The sequence below is a fragment of the Bos indicus genome, chromosome 21 (genome assembly GCF_029378745.1).
Source record: "Bos indicus isolate NIAB-ARS_2022 breed Sahiwal x Tharparkar chromosome 21, NIAB-ARS_B.indTharparkar_mat_pri_1.0, whole genome shotgun sequence".
Classification (NCBI taxonomy): Eukaryota; Metazoa; Chordata; class Mammalia; order Artiodactyla; family Bovidae; genus Bos; species Bos indicus.
Window position 1 is genome coordinate 14,321,099 of NC_091780.1, and position 17,810 is coordinate 14,338,908.

At 59.7% G+C, this 17,810-nt stretch overlaps 1 protein-coding gene across 1 annotated transcript in view; it reads left to right on the top strand.

Annotated features, from left to right (window-relative positions):
* RGMA (repulsive guidance molecule BMP co-receptor a) overlaps positions 1 to 17,810 on the top strand; it is a 49,810-nt gene that overhangs the window by 28,672 nt on the left and 3,328 nt on the right. Inside the window, exon 3 of the mRNA XM_019983726.2 lies at positions 9,765 to 10,279. Within this exon, the coding sequence (XP_019839285.2) occupies positions 9,765 to 10,279 (515 nt within the window). The remainder of the gene's footprint in view (positions 1 to 9,764; positions 10,280 to 17,810) is intronic.

Below are 17,810 nucleotides of genomic sequence, written 5' to 3' on the forward strand. Positions count from 1 at the left end.
TAACCCCCAGCTCCCCTATGGCTCAGCCAGTAAAGAGTTCACCCGCAATGCAGGAGACACAGGAGCTGGGAAGACACCCTCCCCCCCACACCCCCTCCCCCACCCCCCCCACCCCCCCCCCCCCCCGCCACCGCCAGAGGAGGAAGTGGCAACCCACTCCAGTATTCTTGCCGGAAAAATCCCAGGGGCAGAGGAGCCTGGCGGGCTGCAGTCCCCGGGGTCGCAGAGTCAGACACGACTGAAGGGACTTAGCACAAGGGCACACATCCCCTCCTGCCTTCCGTCAGCCAGTACAGATGCTCTGAGAGGCTTCCCCCTGCCTTCATCTTTCTCAGGTCAGCCGGTCCCCAGAGGAAGTCCCCAGTGCTCTCAGGGGGGCCAAGAGGCACGCTGGAGTCCCGGGCAAGGGCAGTTCCTTGGACCGTTCTCAGGCTGAGCTGGGAGGAATACCTTTGAGGAAAGGGGATCATTCTGGCTGCTTGTGGGTTAAGTAAGGCAGGGTCCTCTGCACCTGGTGAAAAGCCAGTCCCTTACCTGGGTGTGTGCCTCTTTGGTGTCTGACGCCAAACACCTGCGTGTTTACGCCAGGACGATGGAGCAACAAGCCTGGCAGCCCCAGGCACCTCTCAAGCTAGGAGACTGCGGAACACTGCCCAGCCAGAGCTTGCCAAATTCTGGCACTGTATCCGTCCCCTGTCCCCTCCCAGCCTCGGTGCTGGAGAACAGGAGAGGGTGGGGAGTGGCCCGCTGCGCCTGCTTGGTGCCACAGTGCGGTGCTTCTGGTGCTCCCAGAGAATGGGAGCAGATCTCCCACCTCCTTGGGGATCCGCATCCCAACTCGTTGCTAAGAGACGAGCCTCAGCATCACTGCTGCCCCGGGGCAGGGGCGGGGGGGCTCTCACCCCTTCCACTTTCTCCTTGAAGCTGTTCTCCCTCTGCTCTGCCTTCTCCTACCCTAATTAAAGCCACCCTCTCTTAGTTTAGGCCACTCCCTAAAATAGCCTTCTCATCGTGCCACGTGCTTACTGAAAATTACTTGGTGGGCTTCCCGCTTTGAGCGGGATCCGACCTGAAATCCTTGGGCTGTCTTATCAGGGTGCAGTCAGGGAAACAGAAGCCACACAGGGTGTTGCCACAGGGGGGAGCTGTTACAGTGGATTGTGTCTAGATGGGCAGGGGAGGAGGGGCAAGGCCACGAGGGACCACGGAGGCAGACACAGCGTTGCAGGAGGGGACTTCCACTCCTGCGACTGAGCGGACTGAAGAGGACCTTGGGGGCCCGGGGCTGTGAGGAGGGCTGCTGCTGCACGGCTGAGCTGGGTACTGGAACAGCAGCAGCTGGAGGGGAAGAAGAGGCAAGGCTGGGTTGTGATGACCGGGTCAACTTGGCTGGGCCTCGTGTAGCGCCGCCTTGTGGTGGAATCGGGCAACTGGGAGCTGGGTGAATGGGGACACGGTTTGCACCGGAGCCGAGCAAAGCAGTTTGAAGTGAACCACATTCGCTTCATCCCCGGCTTTCACTCAGGGCTTCCGTGTCTGGCTCCAAACTCCCAGCGCACTCTCACCATCCGGAATTTCGCCTTCCGACCCGTGCCAGCTGCTTCGGAGCCCCTTGGACTTATGTACCTCTGCCCCACATCACCTGGCGAATCCCACTGCCCTTCCAGACCCCGTGGAACGGCTGCTTCCCGGTACTATCTGTGCCCCCATCCTTCAATCTCTGTACACGTGAACCTTCTCCCCAGCATCCCGGTGGTTTTTGTAGCCGACTCCACCTGAGCTTGTTCCAGGAATGGCAGGAAGCACCTTGCCTGCACGCAGCGGACTGAGTCCAGAACCTTAAGCTAGTATACGAACCCAGGCAGTTACCCTGCAGACCACAGAGCTGGGCAGACCCAACGTGATGGGCGGGCTTGCCTTCTAAGACGCCTTACTCCTTTAAGAAGAGGCAGGTTTTTTCTCTTTCCTGGCTCACCCCACCCCTCCTACACCGCCAGTGAAACCTGATCTAATCCCTTTGCACGAGGGTAATTTATTGGTCTGTTGGGCTTTTCTCTGTGGCAAATTGCATTGTCTTTATTCTCGGGTTCAGGCGCAGGAGCGGCTCCACATTCCTAAGACTCCTTTCTCGGGGCCGGGCCTTCGCACCCCTCGGCACTCGGCGAAGAGAGTTTTATTGGGCTTTTTTGTTATGCAAACAAGGCGGTAATAATCAGGCTATTATTCTGAAAGATTGGGCTTGATTAACAGTTCAAAGGAGGTCTCCGAAAGCAGCTAATGCCATGGCGGTGCATAAATATCTCCATCCTGCCTGGGTCTGTACAGCTGCTGCTCCCAGATCCCGGGACCCCGCCCCCTGCCCCCCGCCTTTCTGTTCCAAGAGGCTCTGGGTTGCTATTTAAAGGAAAAGAATTAAGTCAGGCAAGCCGTGTGGCTGTGATTTCTCTCGCTGCTGTGTCTCAGACCTCGAGGAAGGTAGTCTGGAGCCCGTGTGTGCATGCTCAGTTGCTTCAGTTGAGCTCGACTTTGCGACCCCATGGACTGTAGCCCTCCAGGCTCCTCTGTCCATGGGATTCTCCACGCAGGAATACTGGAGTGGGTTTCGATGCCCTCCTCCAGGGGATCTTCCCAACCCAGGGATCAAACCCACATCTCCTGCATTGCAGGCAGATTTTTTTTTTTTAACCACCAGGCTGGATCCCACCTCCCCACAAAGTGAAAGATTACAGAGGTGGGGTACCAGGGGAGGGGGTACAGGTGCTTTGAGTGACGAGTGCGGGAGTCAGAGGGTTCTCAGGGGATCTGTGGGCACGAGGTGGCACCCCAACTCAGCCGTAGATGGTTGACACAGTTCTGTGAGGCCCAAAGAAGGCGGCCCAGGAAAGCCAAGGGGCCATCTCCAGTATCTGCAGGGTTACCATTGAGCCCTTTCCCTGTGGCTCTAGAGAAGAACCAGAGCCCCCACCCATCTCCCTCGAGCGGCAGACCTGGGGTCCACAGCTGGAGCTGTCAAGAGCAGGAGGGGCTGGCCCGGCCCAGCAGAGGTCCGGTGGCCCTTGAGGCCGGACTGCCGCCGGGCAGGGGGCTTTCCTGCCGCGGGGGCTGGCTGGAGGTGCAAACTGTTGACCTGTGGCTGCTCTCAGGCCCGGGGTTTTAAAATTCCATGCTGCACACTAGGAAGCTGACCTGGAGTTTGCCCACCAAGCAATCCGTAGTTACAGTGATCTCGACGAAGCCAGTTGCACGGAGAAACAGAAGCCCTGAGCCTCACTGCACAAATCGGGAGCGAATGGATCCCCGGGGTCCCCAAGTCCTGCTGTGGCAAGGGGACCCTCCTCCAGGGCTGAGCGTGGGCTCTTGTCTAACATTTACAAATGAGTTGTCCAAGGAGACACACATGCTGATGAAGCGAGAGACTTTATTGGGAAAGGTGGAGAGCAGGAGGATGAGGGAGCCCAGAACTGCTGCCACGTGGCTGGCAGCCCCAGGTTTTCCCGGGATGGGGTTGGTTTCCTGGTTGTCTCTGGCCCCTCATTCTGACTCCGCGTCCTTCCTGGTGGTACATGCATCGAGAAGGATGGATTCCAACAAGGATTCTGGGAGGCTGGTAGGACATACGGACTGGTATCTCCTGTCTCCCTTTGACCTTTCCTGCATTCTTCCAGTTGGTGGTAGCTTCTTAGTTCCTTGTTCCTTACCAGGACCTCCTGTTGTTAAGATAACTCATGCAGGTGGCTACTATCTTCCCTGGCCAGGGCGGGCAGTTTCGTTCAGTCATTTGGTCCCATAACAGCCCCAGCCTGCGCCCCACCTTTTGAGCCAAGTGTCCAGCATCATGGGGCACCGGAGGGAATTTCAGGGGTTTCCTAGTGGTGACCTGGGCTGGCCAGTGTCTTTGCAGGCTCTGGATTCTCCTCTGTTTGTTTCTTAGTAGCTAATCCCCGAAGTCCTAAGTCCCAAGAGGCTTGAGTCAAAAACAAATCAGGTGTCCTAGGCTTCCGAGAAGTCTGTGCACGGTCTTAGCCTTTTCCTGGGTGCCTGAGATGGAGCTCCAGGTACCCAAGGTTAGCACGGGCTCCCTGAGAGCCGCCCCCGCCCTAGGACAGACATGGCAGCATCTGAGATGGAAACAGGAGCTCAGGAGAACTTTGAGGCCCTGGCTCTGCACTCTTCGGCTGCCTCCTGGCCGCGTAACAAGGTCTGCAGGAGCCAGGCCGGCCTCACTCAGAAAAGCTCACCTCCTCCTCCCACTCACAGTAAGATGTTTCAAACTCTCAGACTTGCCTTCCTTCCTTCCTTGAACACTCACATCAGAAAAGGCTAGGGTTTACTGCCTGGAATTCAGGTGGTTTTGACTTTTTTTTAAAGATACAGCACATAAAAATCAGCCGCTTTGGGCTCTCTCTGGCAGGTGACGGCCCATGCAGAACTTTTCCTATTGATGCTGGGCCAGATTACACCAAGTCTCTGACCTGGGAGGTGGCGGTGGGGGGAGCTTCCGCCTGTGATTTACAGAAGTGGACACAGGGCGGCAGGATGGCCCCATGGGGGTCAGGGCCCCCTCGGCTCCCCACCCTTGGGGACTGTCCAGCTCTGGCATCCCTAACGCCCTTCCCTGGGAACCCCAGCCCCAGGAAATGACAGCAGCCGGGCTGGGAAGAGCTGCACGACCTCCTGGAGAGAGGGCAGAGGGGAACGGGTCCCCCACCTCTGGCCCCCGCTCTCATTACGCAGTGGCCTCTTGCATGTCCATTACCATGAGAGCGCCTGGGCTTCCTCTTAGATACCAGGAAGATGTGCAAGGCCCGAGGAGACCCAGGACATCGGGGATGTGTGGCCAAGGCATCACGGTCCTGGCTTGATCCAGGTGGGGCTGGGCCTTTGGGTGTGAGTGGACCCAGGAAGAGCTGCCCAGACTCTGATCTGAGTCAGGGTGGAAGACCAGGTTCCAGGGCCAGCCAGGGCCCTGACCTGAGCAGGAGGCAGTGGAGTGGAGGCTGTGGGTGATCCTTGGGTTCCCGGGGAGGAAGCAGGGAAGGTGCTGGCTTTCTTCCAGGCCCCTTCCAGCCCTGCCGCATGATCTTTAGCCTCTGACCCCACGGGGATTGTATGTGTCCCCCTCCAAGACTGTTGGCAGGGACTCTGATCTAGGTAGTGCCCACTCGTCCCAGGCACTGCCCATCCACCTCGTCAGTCTCCAGCAGGCTCTGAGGCTGGTGCTGCCCCCACTTCACAGATGTGGAAACAGGCCAAGCCCCTCCCCACAAGTGCTAGGAGGGGACAGAGCGGGACCTCAGGCCAGACCCCTGCCCAGCACCGCGCACGAGCAGCGTCTCCTTCAGATTTCTCCACTTTTGCCCCAGTCCCAGGTGACAGCATCGCAAACGTTCTCCAGAAACTTGAGAGCTTCGAGCTCAGCCCCACCACCACCACCCTACCCAGATGGAGGCGGAGAGCAGGGCCCTGGACCCTGGGCGCAGGGAGGGCAGGAGAGCACCCTCTGCTGCCACCTGGGGGGCGGGCAGGGCTGCCATCCCCCCCAATCCCCATCGCTCCCCGTGGCTGAAGGCACCCGGATGAGCAGGGATGAGCATATGAGAGCTGCCTGCCGTGGCCACTCTGCGTTGGCAACTGGGCTCCCTGCTGGGCTTGCTCCTTGCTGCCCCCCAGCCCAAACCAAGTTCCCAGCGCACACCTCAGACCTGTGCATGTGGCGGTGGAAGGGGTGGGGAGTAATGGCCCCTCTGAGGCTGTGACTGTTGACAAGAAAAGAACCCGCTCTGGCCCCAGAGGGCCTGGCGGAAATGCAGATTTCAGGACCAGGGGGCCAGTGGGGTCAGAGCCCCCTGGTGGGCACAGGGACATCTGAGGAGCGCTCTCTGAGCAGATCCCCGAGCATCTGAGGGACTCCCTTTGTGGGGGCACCTTAAGGGGGATTTCAGTCATGGGTTCCAGACACACCAGAGAGCTCTGAGACACGGCTCTGAGCCTGGTTTTCAAGGCTGTGGAGATAGCAGGACAGCCCCCCACTACTGCACATTTGGGGGGGATGGAGCCACACATGATGGGAGTGAGGAGTGCCCCCCGACATGTCCCACACCATCTGAGTGCAGGCGGGCCCTGCCCTAGGCACCTTCCTGACCCCAGCCTTCAAGTCCCTGCCTGCTGCTGGCTGCACCCTGAGAAACAGACCCTGGGAACCCGAGTGTGGATGCAATGCCACAGAGCACGTGGGCCTCCTGGTGGGTGGGGGCCTCTCAGCACCGCAGGCGCAGTCACCCTGAAGCCCACGGAGGGGGAGTGTGCCCGAGAACCACCCAGCGGCCGCTGGGGGGAATCAGGAAAGCACCAAGTTTATCTGAAGCCTTGGCGCTGCTGAGGGCCCAGGCCCTCAGGACCCTTAGGCCCTTCAGGTCTGCGACTGTGCGCGCTCAGTCGGGTCCAACTCTGTATGACCCCGTGGACTGTAGCCCCCCAGGCTCTTCTGTCCATGGGATTCTCCAGGCAAGAGCACTGGAGTGGGTTCCCATGCCCTCCTCTGGGGGATCTTCCCAAACCAGGGATCGAACCCACGTCGCTTGTGTCTGCTGCATTGGGAGGAGGGTTCTTTACCTAAAGGGCCAAATTCAATTCCTGCTTCTTCCTCACAGTGGAACCTCAGGCAAGAAAGCCAGCCTCCCTGAGCCTGGCTCTGCTCCTCTAGGAGATGGGGTGCTGTAGTGCCTGCCCACAGGGCTGCCTGGGACCTTGAATGACGTGGGACCTGCGGGGCCCAAGCCACCAAGCCTGGGACACAGTCAGTTGACTGGGACTTCTGTCTCTGCCACCCCAGCTGAGCTCTGTAGGAGAGCTGAGGCCAACGCAGGCCTGCGTGTGCTGCAGCAGTCTGGCTGTAAAGGGACAGGCACTGTCTTTCATGTCCTTTGAGCATGGTAAGGGCCAGAGGGGGGCCCAGGGCTGGTGGGCAGCAGACGGAGCCACAGCAGCCACCATGCAACTCGAGGCTCAGTCCTGCCGGAATGGTTTCCTCTGAGATGCCTTTTCCAGAATTCTGAGAAGGCAGCAGGGCAGGGCAGCTCACCTGCTTCAGAATTACTGAGGCTACCGGAGTGAACATCGCGCAGACCAGAGGTGGAGGGTTGGGGGCTGCATCAGCCAGTTCCTCTGACCTGTGTTCCTCCACGTGGCTTGTTCTGCACAATCCCCTCCACACCCAGCCCTCCGCCTCGAGAGTCTCCTTTACCGTCTCCCACGCAGGCCCTGGTAGCATCTGCAGCCCACAGGGAGGTTGGGCCCTTGGGCCTCTTCCACAGGTTGGAGAATCATGAAGATGGCAGGCCCGGAGAATCTTCTCACAACCTTTTTTTTTTTTTAATTGATGACTGTCCTGGGTCTTCCTTGTTTGCACTGGCTTCTGTAGTTGCGGAGAGCAGGGGCTACTCTCTTGCTGGCGGTACACGGGCTTCGCATTGCAGTGGCTCCTCTTGTTGCAGAGCACAGGTCTGGAGCACGCAGGCTCAGTAGATGGGGCGCACACTCTTAGTTGCATGTGGAATCTTCCTGGACCAGGGATCAAACCCGTGTCCCTGCGCTGGCAGGAGGATTCTTATCCACTGCACCACCAGGGACATCCCTTCTAGACGCCTTTTAAAGGAGCCCTGGGCCAGGAACATGTCTTTCAGAGAGGGCAGCCACACGGGGGTCTCCCTGGCCGGCAGCTGTTCACGGCCCTCACCACCTATCGTTTACCAGGTCCGCTTCTTTTGGTCGGCACGCTTCTTCAACTTAAAATGGGAAATCTGTAGCTCTCCTGTCAAATCTATTTTATTTTTCCCAATACATATTTAAGTAAATATGTAACTTCTCAAGTTGAAAGAAGACTGCTCACCCAGATACCACCTGAAATGGCCTTGTTTACCAGCAGTGTGACAAACACAGGTCACGTTAGAGGAAAAGCCTGGATTTTAGGACGAGGATCTTGTTTCCCAGCTGTGTGACTTAGGCAGGCCACATCTGCTCCAGGAGCATGGTGTCTGCTCCTGCAGAGGTGAGCGAGCGCCTCAAAATAGGTTGTCCAGGTATGGGGCTGGGCGGCAGCCTATACAGTGCTTTTGGAAGCCTGCCCCCGTGGACTTCTGTCCCTGCTTTTAATCCCCACTTGATTGTATAGGTAAAAAGCCAGTTGTTGAGTGGTTCAGTCATGTCCAACTCTTTGTGACCCCATAGACTGCAGCATGCCAGGCTTCATCTCCTGGAGTTTGTTCAGACTCATGTCCGTCAAGTCAGTGATGCCATCCAACCATCTCATCCTCTGTCGCCCCCTTCTCTTCCTCAGCTCAATCTTTCCTAGGATCAGGGTCTTTTCCAATGAGTCGGGTCTTCACATCAGGTAGCCAGTATAAGACAGTAAATAGACTTTTCCAAGGTTAAGAGCCAGATTAGCGGCCCAGGCAGGTGTGGCTGGAGCCAGAGCCCCCCCTCTCCTCTGCTGACTGGGCTGCAACGCCAAACGCTGGGCCTCCTAGCTGGTCTGCTGGCCCCATAGCCCCGGAAGTCAATGTAGAGGCTTCCCTCCTGCTGCCACGTGTAGTCTCCATGAGCTCTACAGAAGAACCCAGGAGGCTGGGTGGGAAGGGCAGCGTCCGTGTGTGGGGGGTGCAAGATTCAGGTGTGTTAAAGTCACAGTTCTCAGGCATGAGGTGGAGCGGTGGTAAAGACTCCGCCTGCCAATGTCAGAGCTGCAGGTTCAATCCCTGGGTGGGGAAGATCCCCTGGAGGAGGAGACGACAACCCACTCCAGTCTTCTTGCTGGAAAAGTCCATGGACGAGGGGCCTGGCGGGCTACCGTCCATGGCATTGCAAAGAGTCAGGTACAGCTTAGTGACAACAATAAAATTGTCACGAAGGTCTCAGAGCTTGTGAGTGACCTTGGGGGAAAAAAGCATGAACTGGAGCACGTCCAAGGTTATCACTCTTAGTTGCTTCCCAGAGCAGGATAATGGTGTGCGGAGCTACAGAACTGAGGGGGAAGCTGCCCTTAGTCTGTGGAGGAAGCCGGGGAACCAGGGCTAGTAGAATAATCACAGTGGCCAACATTCATTGAGTCTCTGCTCTGTGCACCATGCAGGGCTAAGTCCTTTAGCACTTGAGCAACCTTATAGGGTAGATACTGTTATTACCCCACATTCTAGATAGATACAATGAGGCAGGCAGCCTTCCCAAGTGGCTCAGTGGGGAAGATCTCCTGGAGAAGAGAATGGCTACCCACTCCAGTATTCTTGCCGAGGAAATCCCATGGACAGAAGAGCCTGGTGGGCTGTAGAGTCCTTGGGGTCACAAAAAGTCGGACAGGACTGAGCACCCACTGAGGCACAGAGAAGCTAAGTGATTCGTGCAAGGTTACACAGCGGCAGAGATCAGAACACATACTGAATAGTGGGGCTTCATTCCCTGCCAGGTTGCTGTTGGTGTGAATGTGTCAAAGGCACAGGGTGGGCGGAAAGCTTGGGGGGCTGGGCTGGAATAGGGAAAATAGGGGCATGCTCCCCCAACCCTTTAAGCCTGCGGAGGGCTGGCCACCCAGGGTCGCTAAGGAAGGTAGGCAGGGCCGACCTTACACTGGACCACCTACCACCTGCGGGACCTGGGAAGAGGCCGCCTTCCTCCCTTGCACGTGCCTGCCGCCCTGGCCTGTTGCGGGGGTTCCGGAGGCCCGGGCTCACCATTTCCAACCTGAAGACAACCCCCTCTTCCCGTCCCTGCAGCCTCCTCCTCGTGCAAAATCCTCAAGTGCAACTCTGAGTTCTGGAGCGCCACGGCGGGCAGCCACGCGCCGGCCGCGGACGACGCCCCCGAGTTCTGCGCGGCACTGCGCACCTACGCCCTGTGCACGCGGCGGACCGCGCGCACCTGCCGGGGGGACCTGGCCTACCACTCGGCGGTCCATGGCATCGAGGACCTCATGAGCCAGCACAGCTGCTCCAAGGATGGCCCCACGTCGCAGCCACACCTGCGCACGCTGCCGCCGCCCGGGGACAGCCAGGAGCGCTCGGACAGCCCGGAGATCTGCCACTACGAGAAAAGCTTCCACAACCGCGCGGCTGCCCCCAACTACACGCACTGCGGCCTCTTCGGGGACCCGCACCTCCGGACTTTCACAGACCGTTTCCAGACCTGCAAGGTGCAGGGCGCCTGGCCGCTCATCGACAATAATTACCTGAATGTGCAGGTCACCAACACACCGGTGCTGCCCGGCTCGGCGGCCACTGCCACCAGCAAGGTATGGGGGAAGCTGGGGGGCCGGGGCGTGGGGGGGCGGGGTGTCACAGCACCAGGTCCTAGGATCAGGAGGGCCCAGATTTTCCCCCACCAGAGCCTGACACCTCCTGCACCCAACATTTTCTTATTGTCAGTCAACGAGCTGAATATTTAGGCAGGAATTTTCTGGTAGCTCAGCTGGTAAAGAATCTGCCTACAATGCAGGAGACCCGAGTTTGATTCCTGGGTGATCCCCTGGAGAAGGGATAAGCTACCCATTCCAGTATTCTTGGCCTTCCCTGGTGGCTCAGACAGTAAAGAATCTGCCTGGAATGCTGGAGACCTTTCCTTCGATCCCTGGGTTGGGAAGATCCCCTGGAGGAGGGCATGGCAACCCACTCCAGTATTCTTGCTTGGAAAATCACATGGACAGAGGAGCCTGGCGAGCTACGGTCCATGGGGTCACAAAGAGTCAGACACAACTGAGCAGCTAAGCAGAGCACAGCACAGCACAGCAAACCACCCTGGAGGGCTTCCCTGGTGGCCCAGTGGTCAAGAATCCACCAGCCAATGCAGGAGACATGGGATCGATCCCTGGGTTGGGCAGATACCCTGGAGAAGGAAATGGCTACCCACTCCAGTATTCTTGCCTGGAGAATTTCATGGATAGAGGAGCCTGGCGAGTTACAGTTCATGGGGTCACAAAGAGTCAGAAACAGTTTAGTGGCTAAACAACAAAACACCCTGGAACCACCTTTGCCCTTTGCCTAGAGTGGGATGTTTCTTTAACTGCCAGCCACCATCCACTAGGGGGGTCTTTGAAAGCAACACTCTAGGGTCACAAGCTAGCACATAGGCATAGAGTTGTTGGGGGAGGGGGGTGGGTGGGCAGAGTAGAACAAGATAGCAAAACCTAGCCTGCCTTATGGAGAAGGGAATGGCAACCCATTCCAGTGTTCTTGCCTGGAGAATCCCAGGGACTGGGGAGCCTGGTGGGCTGCATAGTCCAGTCTATGGGGCCGCATAGAGTCGGACACGACTGAAGCAACTTGGCAGCAGCAGCCTGCCTTAAAGGCAGTTTGTGAATGCTTTGTCAGTGGGAGAGTAAACATTTAGGAAATTTAGCTTCTGTTGTTCATGTGCATGCACATTGGGTATAGATGTAAGATAGATTTTTTCCCTGCGGTTAATAATCCGGAAAATTTAGAAACACTCCCAGAGCATTCAGTTTCAAACTTTTGGAGTATTCTTCTCTTGCCTCAAACTGTATTTTGGTAGAAGCCCAGTGTCAAATCCTGATAAAGAGGAGCCTCTATGCAGGTATGTTTCTGCCGTCGTCATCACTGCACTTTCTGTCCAATAGGGGTCAAACCCCACCCCAGACAAGTGGGCCTGACAGCCTCCTGGAGGTGACGGCCCTACCCAGGGATTCCCATTGCGGCTGCACGTTTACAAACTAAGCAGACTTTAGAGGATAGTGGTTCTGGAGCCCCCAAGCCAGTCTGACACCAGATATCTGGGTGGGGATCAGATGTGTTGTTTAAAGCTCCCAGTGATTCTGGGGCATGAAGGGCATTAAAGATGCTGGCTGGAGGACGGGGCTGCAGCGTGCTGCCAGGGGCATCGGGAAGAGGGAACAAGTGAGGATTAGGCATCAGCCCACTGGGCACCCCAGGGGCCACCCAGGCAGCCTCCCCAGACGGGGGACCTCCATTTGACACATCCAGAACTGAGGCTTCAAGAGGGAAAGCGGCCTCCCCACCCAAGCGCGTTCGGCTGGAAACCGCGCTAGGATTTCACCCGGGCCAGGGGACTCCAGAGCCCCGCAGGTTCTCGCTGTCAGGAGAGGCGGTTCCCACCTGGAAGCCCCCGAGGCCGCCGAAAGCCAGTCGTCTTCTGATCCAGGGAGGCTTCAGTGTTTGGGTGGCAAGACCCGAGTGCTGCTCTCAGAGCCCCACCCAGAGGCAGCCCCGATGTGGCCGGGTCCCAGGCCATGGGACATTCCAGTCCCCTCCAGACTCTCCCCCCGTTTGCAGGGAGGGTCTCCCATGATCTCACACTCAGACTTAGCCAGAGGACATGGTCTCAAGTCCAGGAGGCCCAGGGTGATCGGAGCCCAGGCGACACGGACACCTCTGCCTCCCCAGGGCATGGCCCTCAGAGTCCCCAGGGCTTCCGATCTGGCAGTGGGTCTGTTTTGCCAAGAAGAGCACGTTGCAGGGCAGTGTGTGGAGCAGCGCCAGGCTGGCCCACAAGGGTGTTTCTGTTTCTTCTCATCCCTCCACACCCCGGGGTAAGACACCAAGGTGACCTGGCCGCCAGGAAAATTCCTGCCACCTCCCTCTGCGCCGGTGGCCCCCGCCTGCCCACAGGGATCTCTCCGGGGACCAGCTGCTGGGTAGAAAACAAGCTGGCCACGGCCCCCGTGGGTGCTCTTACAAGCCTCTGGCCCCGGGGCCATGAAGCCTGGTGGGTGGCCTCACCTCTTCCCCACGCCCAGCCCTCTGCAGACCAAGGGGGGCCCCGAGGCAAGGTCCCGGCTGCTCTCTGCGGCCCCTTCCCCTACCCGCCTTTCTCCCAGGAGCCAAGATAAATGAGTGTCGGGAGCCTGAGGCTGTGGCTTCTAAATCCAGCAGCAAACATGCCGTGGAGGGGGACCCCGCCTCCCCGTCCCGTCCTGGCAGGGAGCAGAGGGAGGCTCCTGAGGGTGTGAGAGGGCTCTGGGCCTCGGGGGACCTGACCCAGCGTGGCGTGGGGATCAGGGGTGATAACAGACCTGGGCGGGGTTGTGCTCAGTGACCAGCAAGGCGGGGCTGCTGGCACCTTAGACTGCGGGGGATGAGGTAGAGAAAGAGCCTTTAGATCATGTATCAGGGAGTCCTACAGGCCAGGGCGAGGTGCCTGGCTGTAGAACGCCTCGATGCCACCCTGGGCTCTCTGTGGACACTCGGTAGGACCCTTAGCTCAGCGGCGGTTCATTCCTTCATTCATTCCTTCTTGCGTTCCATTCATTCATTCATCTGGCCCACACGCTTCAGATGCTCGCTCTGTGGCCAGCTTACTGCTGGGCACTGTGGTCGGCAGAGCTGCCTAAGCAGACTCGGGAGCACCTCCCTTCCTCTTGCAGCGTGGAGCCTCCAGATGGGCCTGGCACTCTGCCGCAGAGCCCCCTAATGAAGGCAGCCCCTTTCTGCCATGACCCAGGGTCACCTCTGTCTTCCTGGCGGGAGAAGCACTTGAGCAGCACCCTCTCTGATCTCCCTGTCAGCCAGAAGGCAGCGCGAGCGCTGCTGGAGGCTGAACGGCCACAGGCTCCCAGTCTGTGGCCAAGCCCCTCCCGGGCCGCAGGGCCAGGTGTGCCCAGGCGAGAGACACCAGTGGCTGCTTTCCAGCGCTCTCGGCCTGCCTCGGCCTGTTCTCCTGTGGGCCTTCAGTCCTCAGGTGTGTTTGTTTCTCCGCCGATTCAGAAAACATCGGCCAGACAGCTCTTTTGTGCCAGCCTCTGTGTTCTGCGACGCCTCGCGCCCAGCAGCCCCTGGGTTAATGGTGGACGGCGAGATCAGCCCTGAGGGTGCTCGAGACGGGGGGCTGGGGCAGCGGGATGCTGAGGGTCTCGGGGTCGGGGCGTCAGGTGGCTCCACCCGGAGCCCTGGGGAAGGCCTCCTGCCTGTCCTGGCCCTGAGCTTACCCCCGAAGCAGGCGGAGTACGGGCTTATCCCCAAGGTAGTGGAGCCCCGGCATCACGATCCCCAGTTCCCAGGTGGTGCTAGTGGTAAGGTATCCGCCTGCCCAAGCAGGAGTCATAGGAGACGTGGGTTCGATCCCTGGGCCAGGAAGACCCACTCCAGTGTTCTTGCCTGGAAAATCCCCATGGACAGAGGAGCCTGGAAGGCCACAGCCCGTGGGGTCTCGTGGAGTTGGACACGACTGAAGTGCCCTAGCACGCACGCACTCCCCAGCCACGGTACCTCACCCAGGAGCTGCTCAGCCCTGCTCGGCCCGCCCCTGCCCCGTTCTCGTGGAGAGTCCGGATCTTGAGTTTTCCAGCCCAGGCTGACAGTTCAGCTTCCTATTCCCTTGGGGCCTGCCTCCCGTTCCTGCCCACCCGCCTGCGCTGCTTTTTTCTTTCCTGCCGTGCTGGGGGCACCCCACTTTGAGCCTCAGGGAGGAGAGGAACTCGGGTCTCCGTGCCCCCGCCCCGTGCAGGCTCCCCGGAGCACCCGCATTCCCAGCATCTGTCACCCGCTTGGCCCGTGACATCACGCCCCGCCCCCGCAGTGTGGGCCCGTGAGGACCGGGGTCGTGGACTGCCTCCTCCCGCGTGTGGACACAGCCCCCAGCCCCAGGTCTAGCCCCACAGGTCGCTTGATGACACGGGGCTCCGCCCGCCGCCCGGTGGTGGGGGGGCGCGGGCCCCCAGGGAGCGGGGCGTGCGCTGTGGGAGCGGCAGCCGCGCCCGTGGCCGTGTTGGCAGCCGGCCGCCCCGCTTTCGACAGGCCCCCTTCATGCTGTTACTTGTGGTTGAGTCCCAGGCCCCGGTGCCAAGAGGAGGCGAGCAGCCTGTCAGCCTTCCAGCAGACTGTCTCCGCGAGCGACGGTGGGGAGAGTGAAACCAGCCTTTCCTGTTCCAGGGAGGCCGATGGCAGCGGGAAGGCTGGCCCGCTCCCGCCCGCGGCCTCCGTGTGTCTGTGTGGCCCTGCGCACCGCACCGGGAATGGACCCCCGGGCCCCGCGGCCCACGCCCCCTCCCACCCCCGGGGCAGGACCACCCACTGCCCAGACCACCCTGGCTGCTCCCCTCCACCGCCCCCCGCAGGCAGGCGGCCTCCGCATGGGGTGAAAGCCTTGGATGGAGGTGAGGCAGCCAGAGGTGGGTCCCCGTGCAGGTCTGGGTGGTGGGGGAGTGGCCGCGCCGTGGGCTTGCCCGAGGCGCAGGGCCTGGGCACAGTGGTGGGGCTGCAGCCCTCCTGGACATCCCTAAGTGAACCAGAGGACCGCCTCCCCAGACCAGCTATGACCTCCCGGGGGAGATGAGGAGACGGAACCCCCGGGCCCAGGGAGCTAGGCACGCGGGCCCCCCACCCCCACCGCCTGATGTCGCCCTCTGTGGCTCGGGCAGCGCCTCCAGCCTCAGCTTCCGAGCACCAGCCCCTGCTTGCGTCCTGTGAGGACCACACGGTGCGCCCCCTTCACACGGTGCTTCCAGTTCCCACCCTCCTCGTCATCCGCCGGCCCCGCAGCCCCAGCGCCTCCGCCCCTAGATGGCTAGGGCCCATGAAAAGGCTTGCCTTCCTTTTAGAGCCCGAAGGAGAAAACCAGTGTGAGCCAGCCTGGACTATATTAGTCTTTACAGCCATGCAGTCACAAGAGGCGGTTTTTTAATGTTTCTTTTTTTATATTCATTTATTGGTTTGGCTGCACTGGATCTTTGTCTTTGCACGTGGGATATTTGATCTTTGTTGCCGCATGGGGGATCTCATTCCCTGACCAGGAATCGAATCTGGGCCCCCTCTGCGTTGGGAGTGTGAAGTGATAGCCACTGGGCCACCAGGGAAGTCCCTAATTTTTACCATTTCTGATGGAGGCAGGGATGCAGGAAGGCCCAGGGGCCTGGAGTTCCCCCAAAGTCATACTGTAGTCAGCCTCTCTCAGACATCCTCACATTTCTCAGGAACAGGGTGAGAAGGGCCGGGGTCTTGTCTGTGTTCCCCCCGAGGGCCCTCATCCGCCGCTGGTCACCCCTGGGCTTTACACTACGTGAGGGGACCTGCAGAACAGTGGCAAAACGCAGCCGGGGACGCCTCCGTGGGCTCTCGCTCTTTCTGCCCTGTTGGTTTGCTCAGCCCAGAACCTTCTGTAGCTGCTAGTCTTCCCCCTCCAGTCCTTGGGGCTCTCAGCCCCTGCTCCCAAGGCCCCCAGCTGGGGCCAGCTCCCCTCGGGCTCCAGGCTGTGCCCCTGGCCCCCCCCAGAACTGCAGGCAGACGGGCCCCAGCCTGTGCCCACCACACACCTGCGGTCCTGGCTGCCCCTCCCCGACCCTCCTGCCCTCGCTGCCCCGTTGCCGCCGCTCTGGGTTTTCTCTTTGGTGTCCAGCAGGTCTGGGCCCTTGCTCCGTTGCACGCTCACCCTTAGGCCAGACACTCCTCTGGTGCGTTGCTACATTGCCCTGGGCAGGGAGAGGGGTACAGACCACCATCATGGCCTTCAGCCACCACGCCGCCCCCGGGGCCCAGGCAGAGAATTCCGCCAAGGCCAACCTCATGCAGCGTCAGCAGTGCCCTGCCCTTTGCCGAAGCCCCTTGGGCCTGCAGACATCACGAGGAGGCAGGGTGCCCCAGCTGGTGAGGCTCTTCTTCTCCAGGCTTAGTGGGGGTGACAGGGCAAGGCCTGAGAATGAGGGCCCAGGGGCCCTGCAGAGGTTGGGGGTGGGCTTTTAGCCAGGGACCCACAAGGCCTGGGCACCGTCTTACCCCCATCACCCCTCCTCCCTGCCTGGCTTCAGGCTGCGAGTCCAGGTTCCAGCTGCCCTTGGTCCAGGTGGTGCCATGGCTGTCAAGGCACCCAGAGCCACCAGTGGTAAAACAGCATGCCCCTGGCAACAGGAACAGGCATGGGGGGCTTCCAGCTTCACTCATGTCTCTGCCCCCCACAGTCTTCCTAGTTACATCAGGAAGGAAAGCATAGCCACGCGTCTCACCCTTGATGATGGGGAGACAGGTCACTCCGTGGGCTGCTTGTCTCTTGTCCTTCTCCCAGGCCGCCCACACTATGACTGTTTTGGCCAGAAATGTCCGGCGGCTGCAAACCAAGAGCCCAGTCCCAGCTCTGCCTCCTGCTGGCTGTGTGACCTTGGGGCCAGTCACTTTACTTTCTGAACCGAAACGTCCTCATCTGTAAATCGGGGGTATTGTCCCCTCCCCTGCAGCACCATACGGGCGTGTTAGTAATAAATGCAGCGAGTGAGCCTGTGTTTGTGTTCTTAGGAGGAGAGTTCCTGATGGAGCTTCTTGGCCTTCTGCTGCTTCTGCTTCTCCAGCAGCTCAGCGCAGCCCCTGCCCCGGCTGCAGGCTCAGCAGAAATGGGCCTCCCTGCTCCCCTGGCCAGAGCTGCCCTTTCTGCAGGGAGCACCCGTCTCCCTTCTGCTGACCAGCACCTCCCTCCCCCACCGCTTCCTTCTGCTCGCCAAGGCCGGGCTGGGATACCCCTCGGGCCAGCCCCGCCACCGTGGCCTCTGCTGGCCTCTGCCTCGTGGACCTCGCCTGCTTGTTCTTTCTGTGCACAGCAGTCTCCTTTGTTCTAGCTGCTGTGTTGTTCAGCCCGGGGCTCACCGTCCTTTGGTTGTGGACTGTATCAGTTTCCTGTCACTGCTGTGACAAGTACCACAAACTAAGTGATTCAGACAGAAATTGAGCCCCTTATACTCCTGAAGGCGAAAAGTCTGAAACGAGTCTTTAAAAAGCTCAAGATGGGGACTTCTCGGACTCTGTGCTCATAATGCAGAGGGCACAGGTTCGATCCCTGATCAGGGAACTAGATCCCACATGCCAGAACTG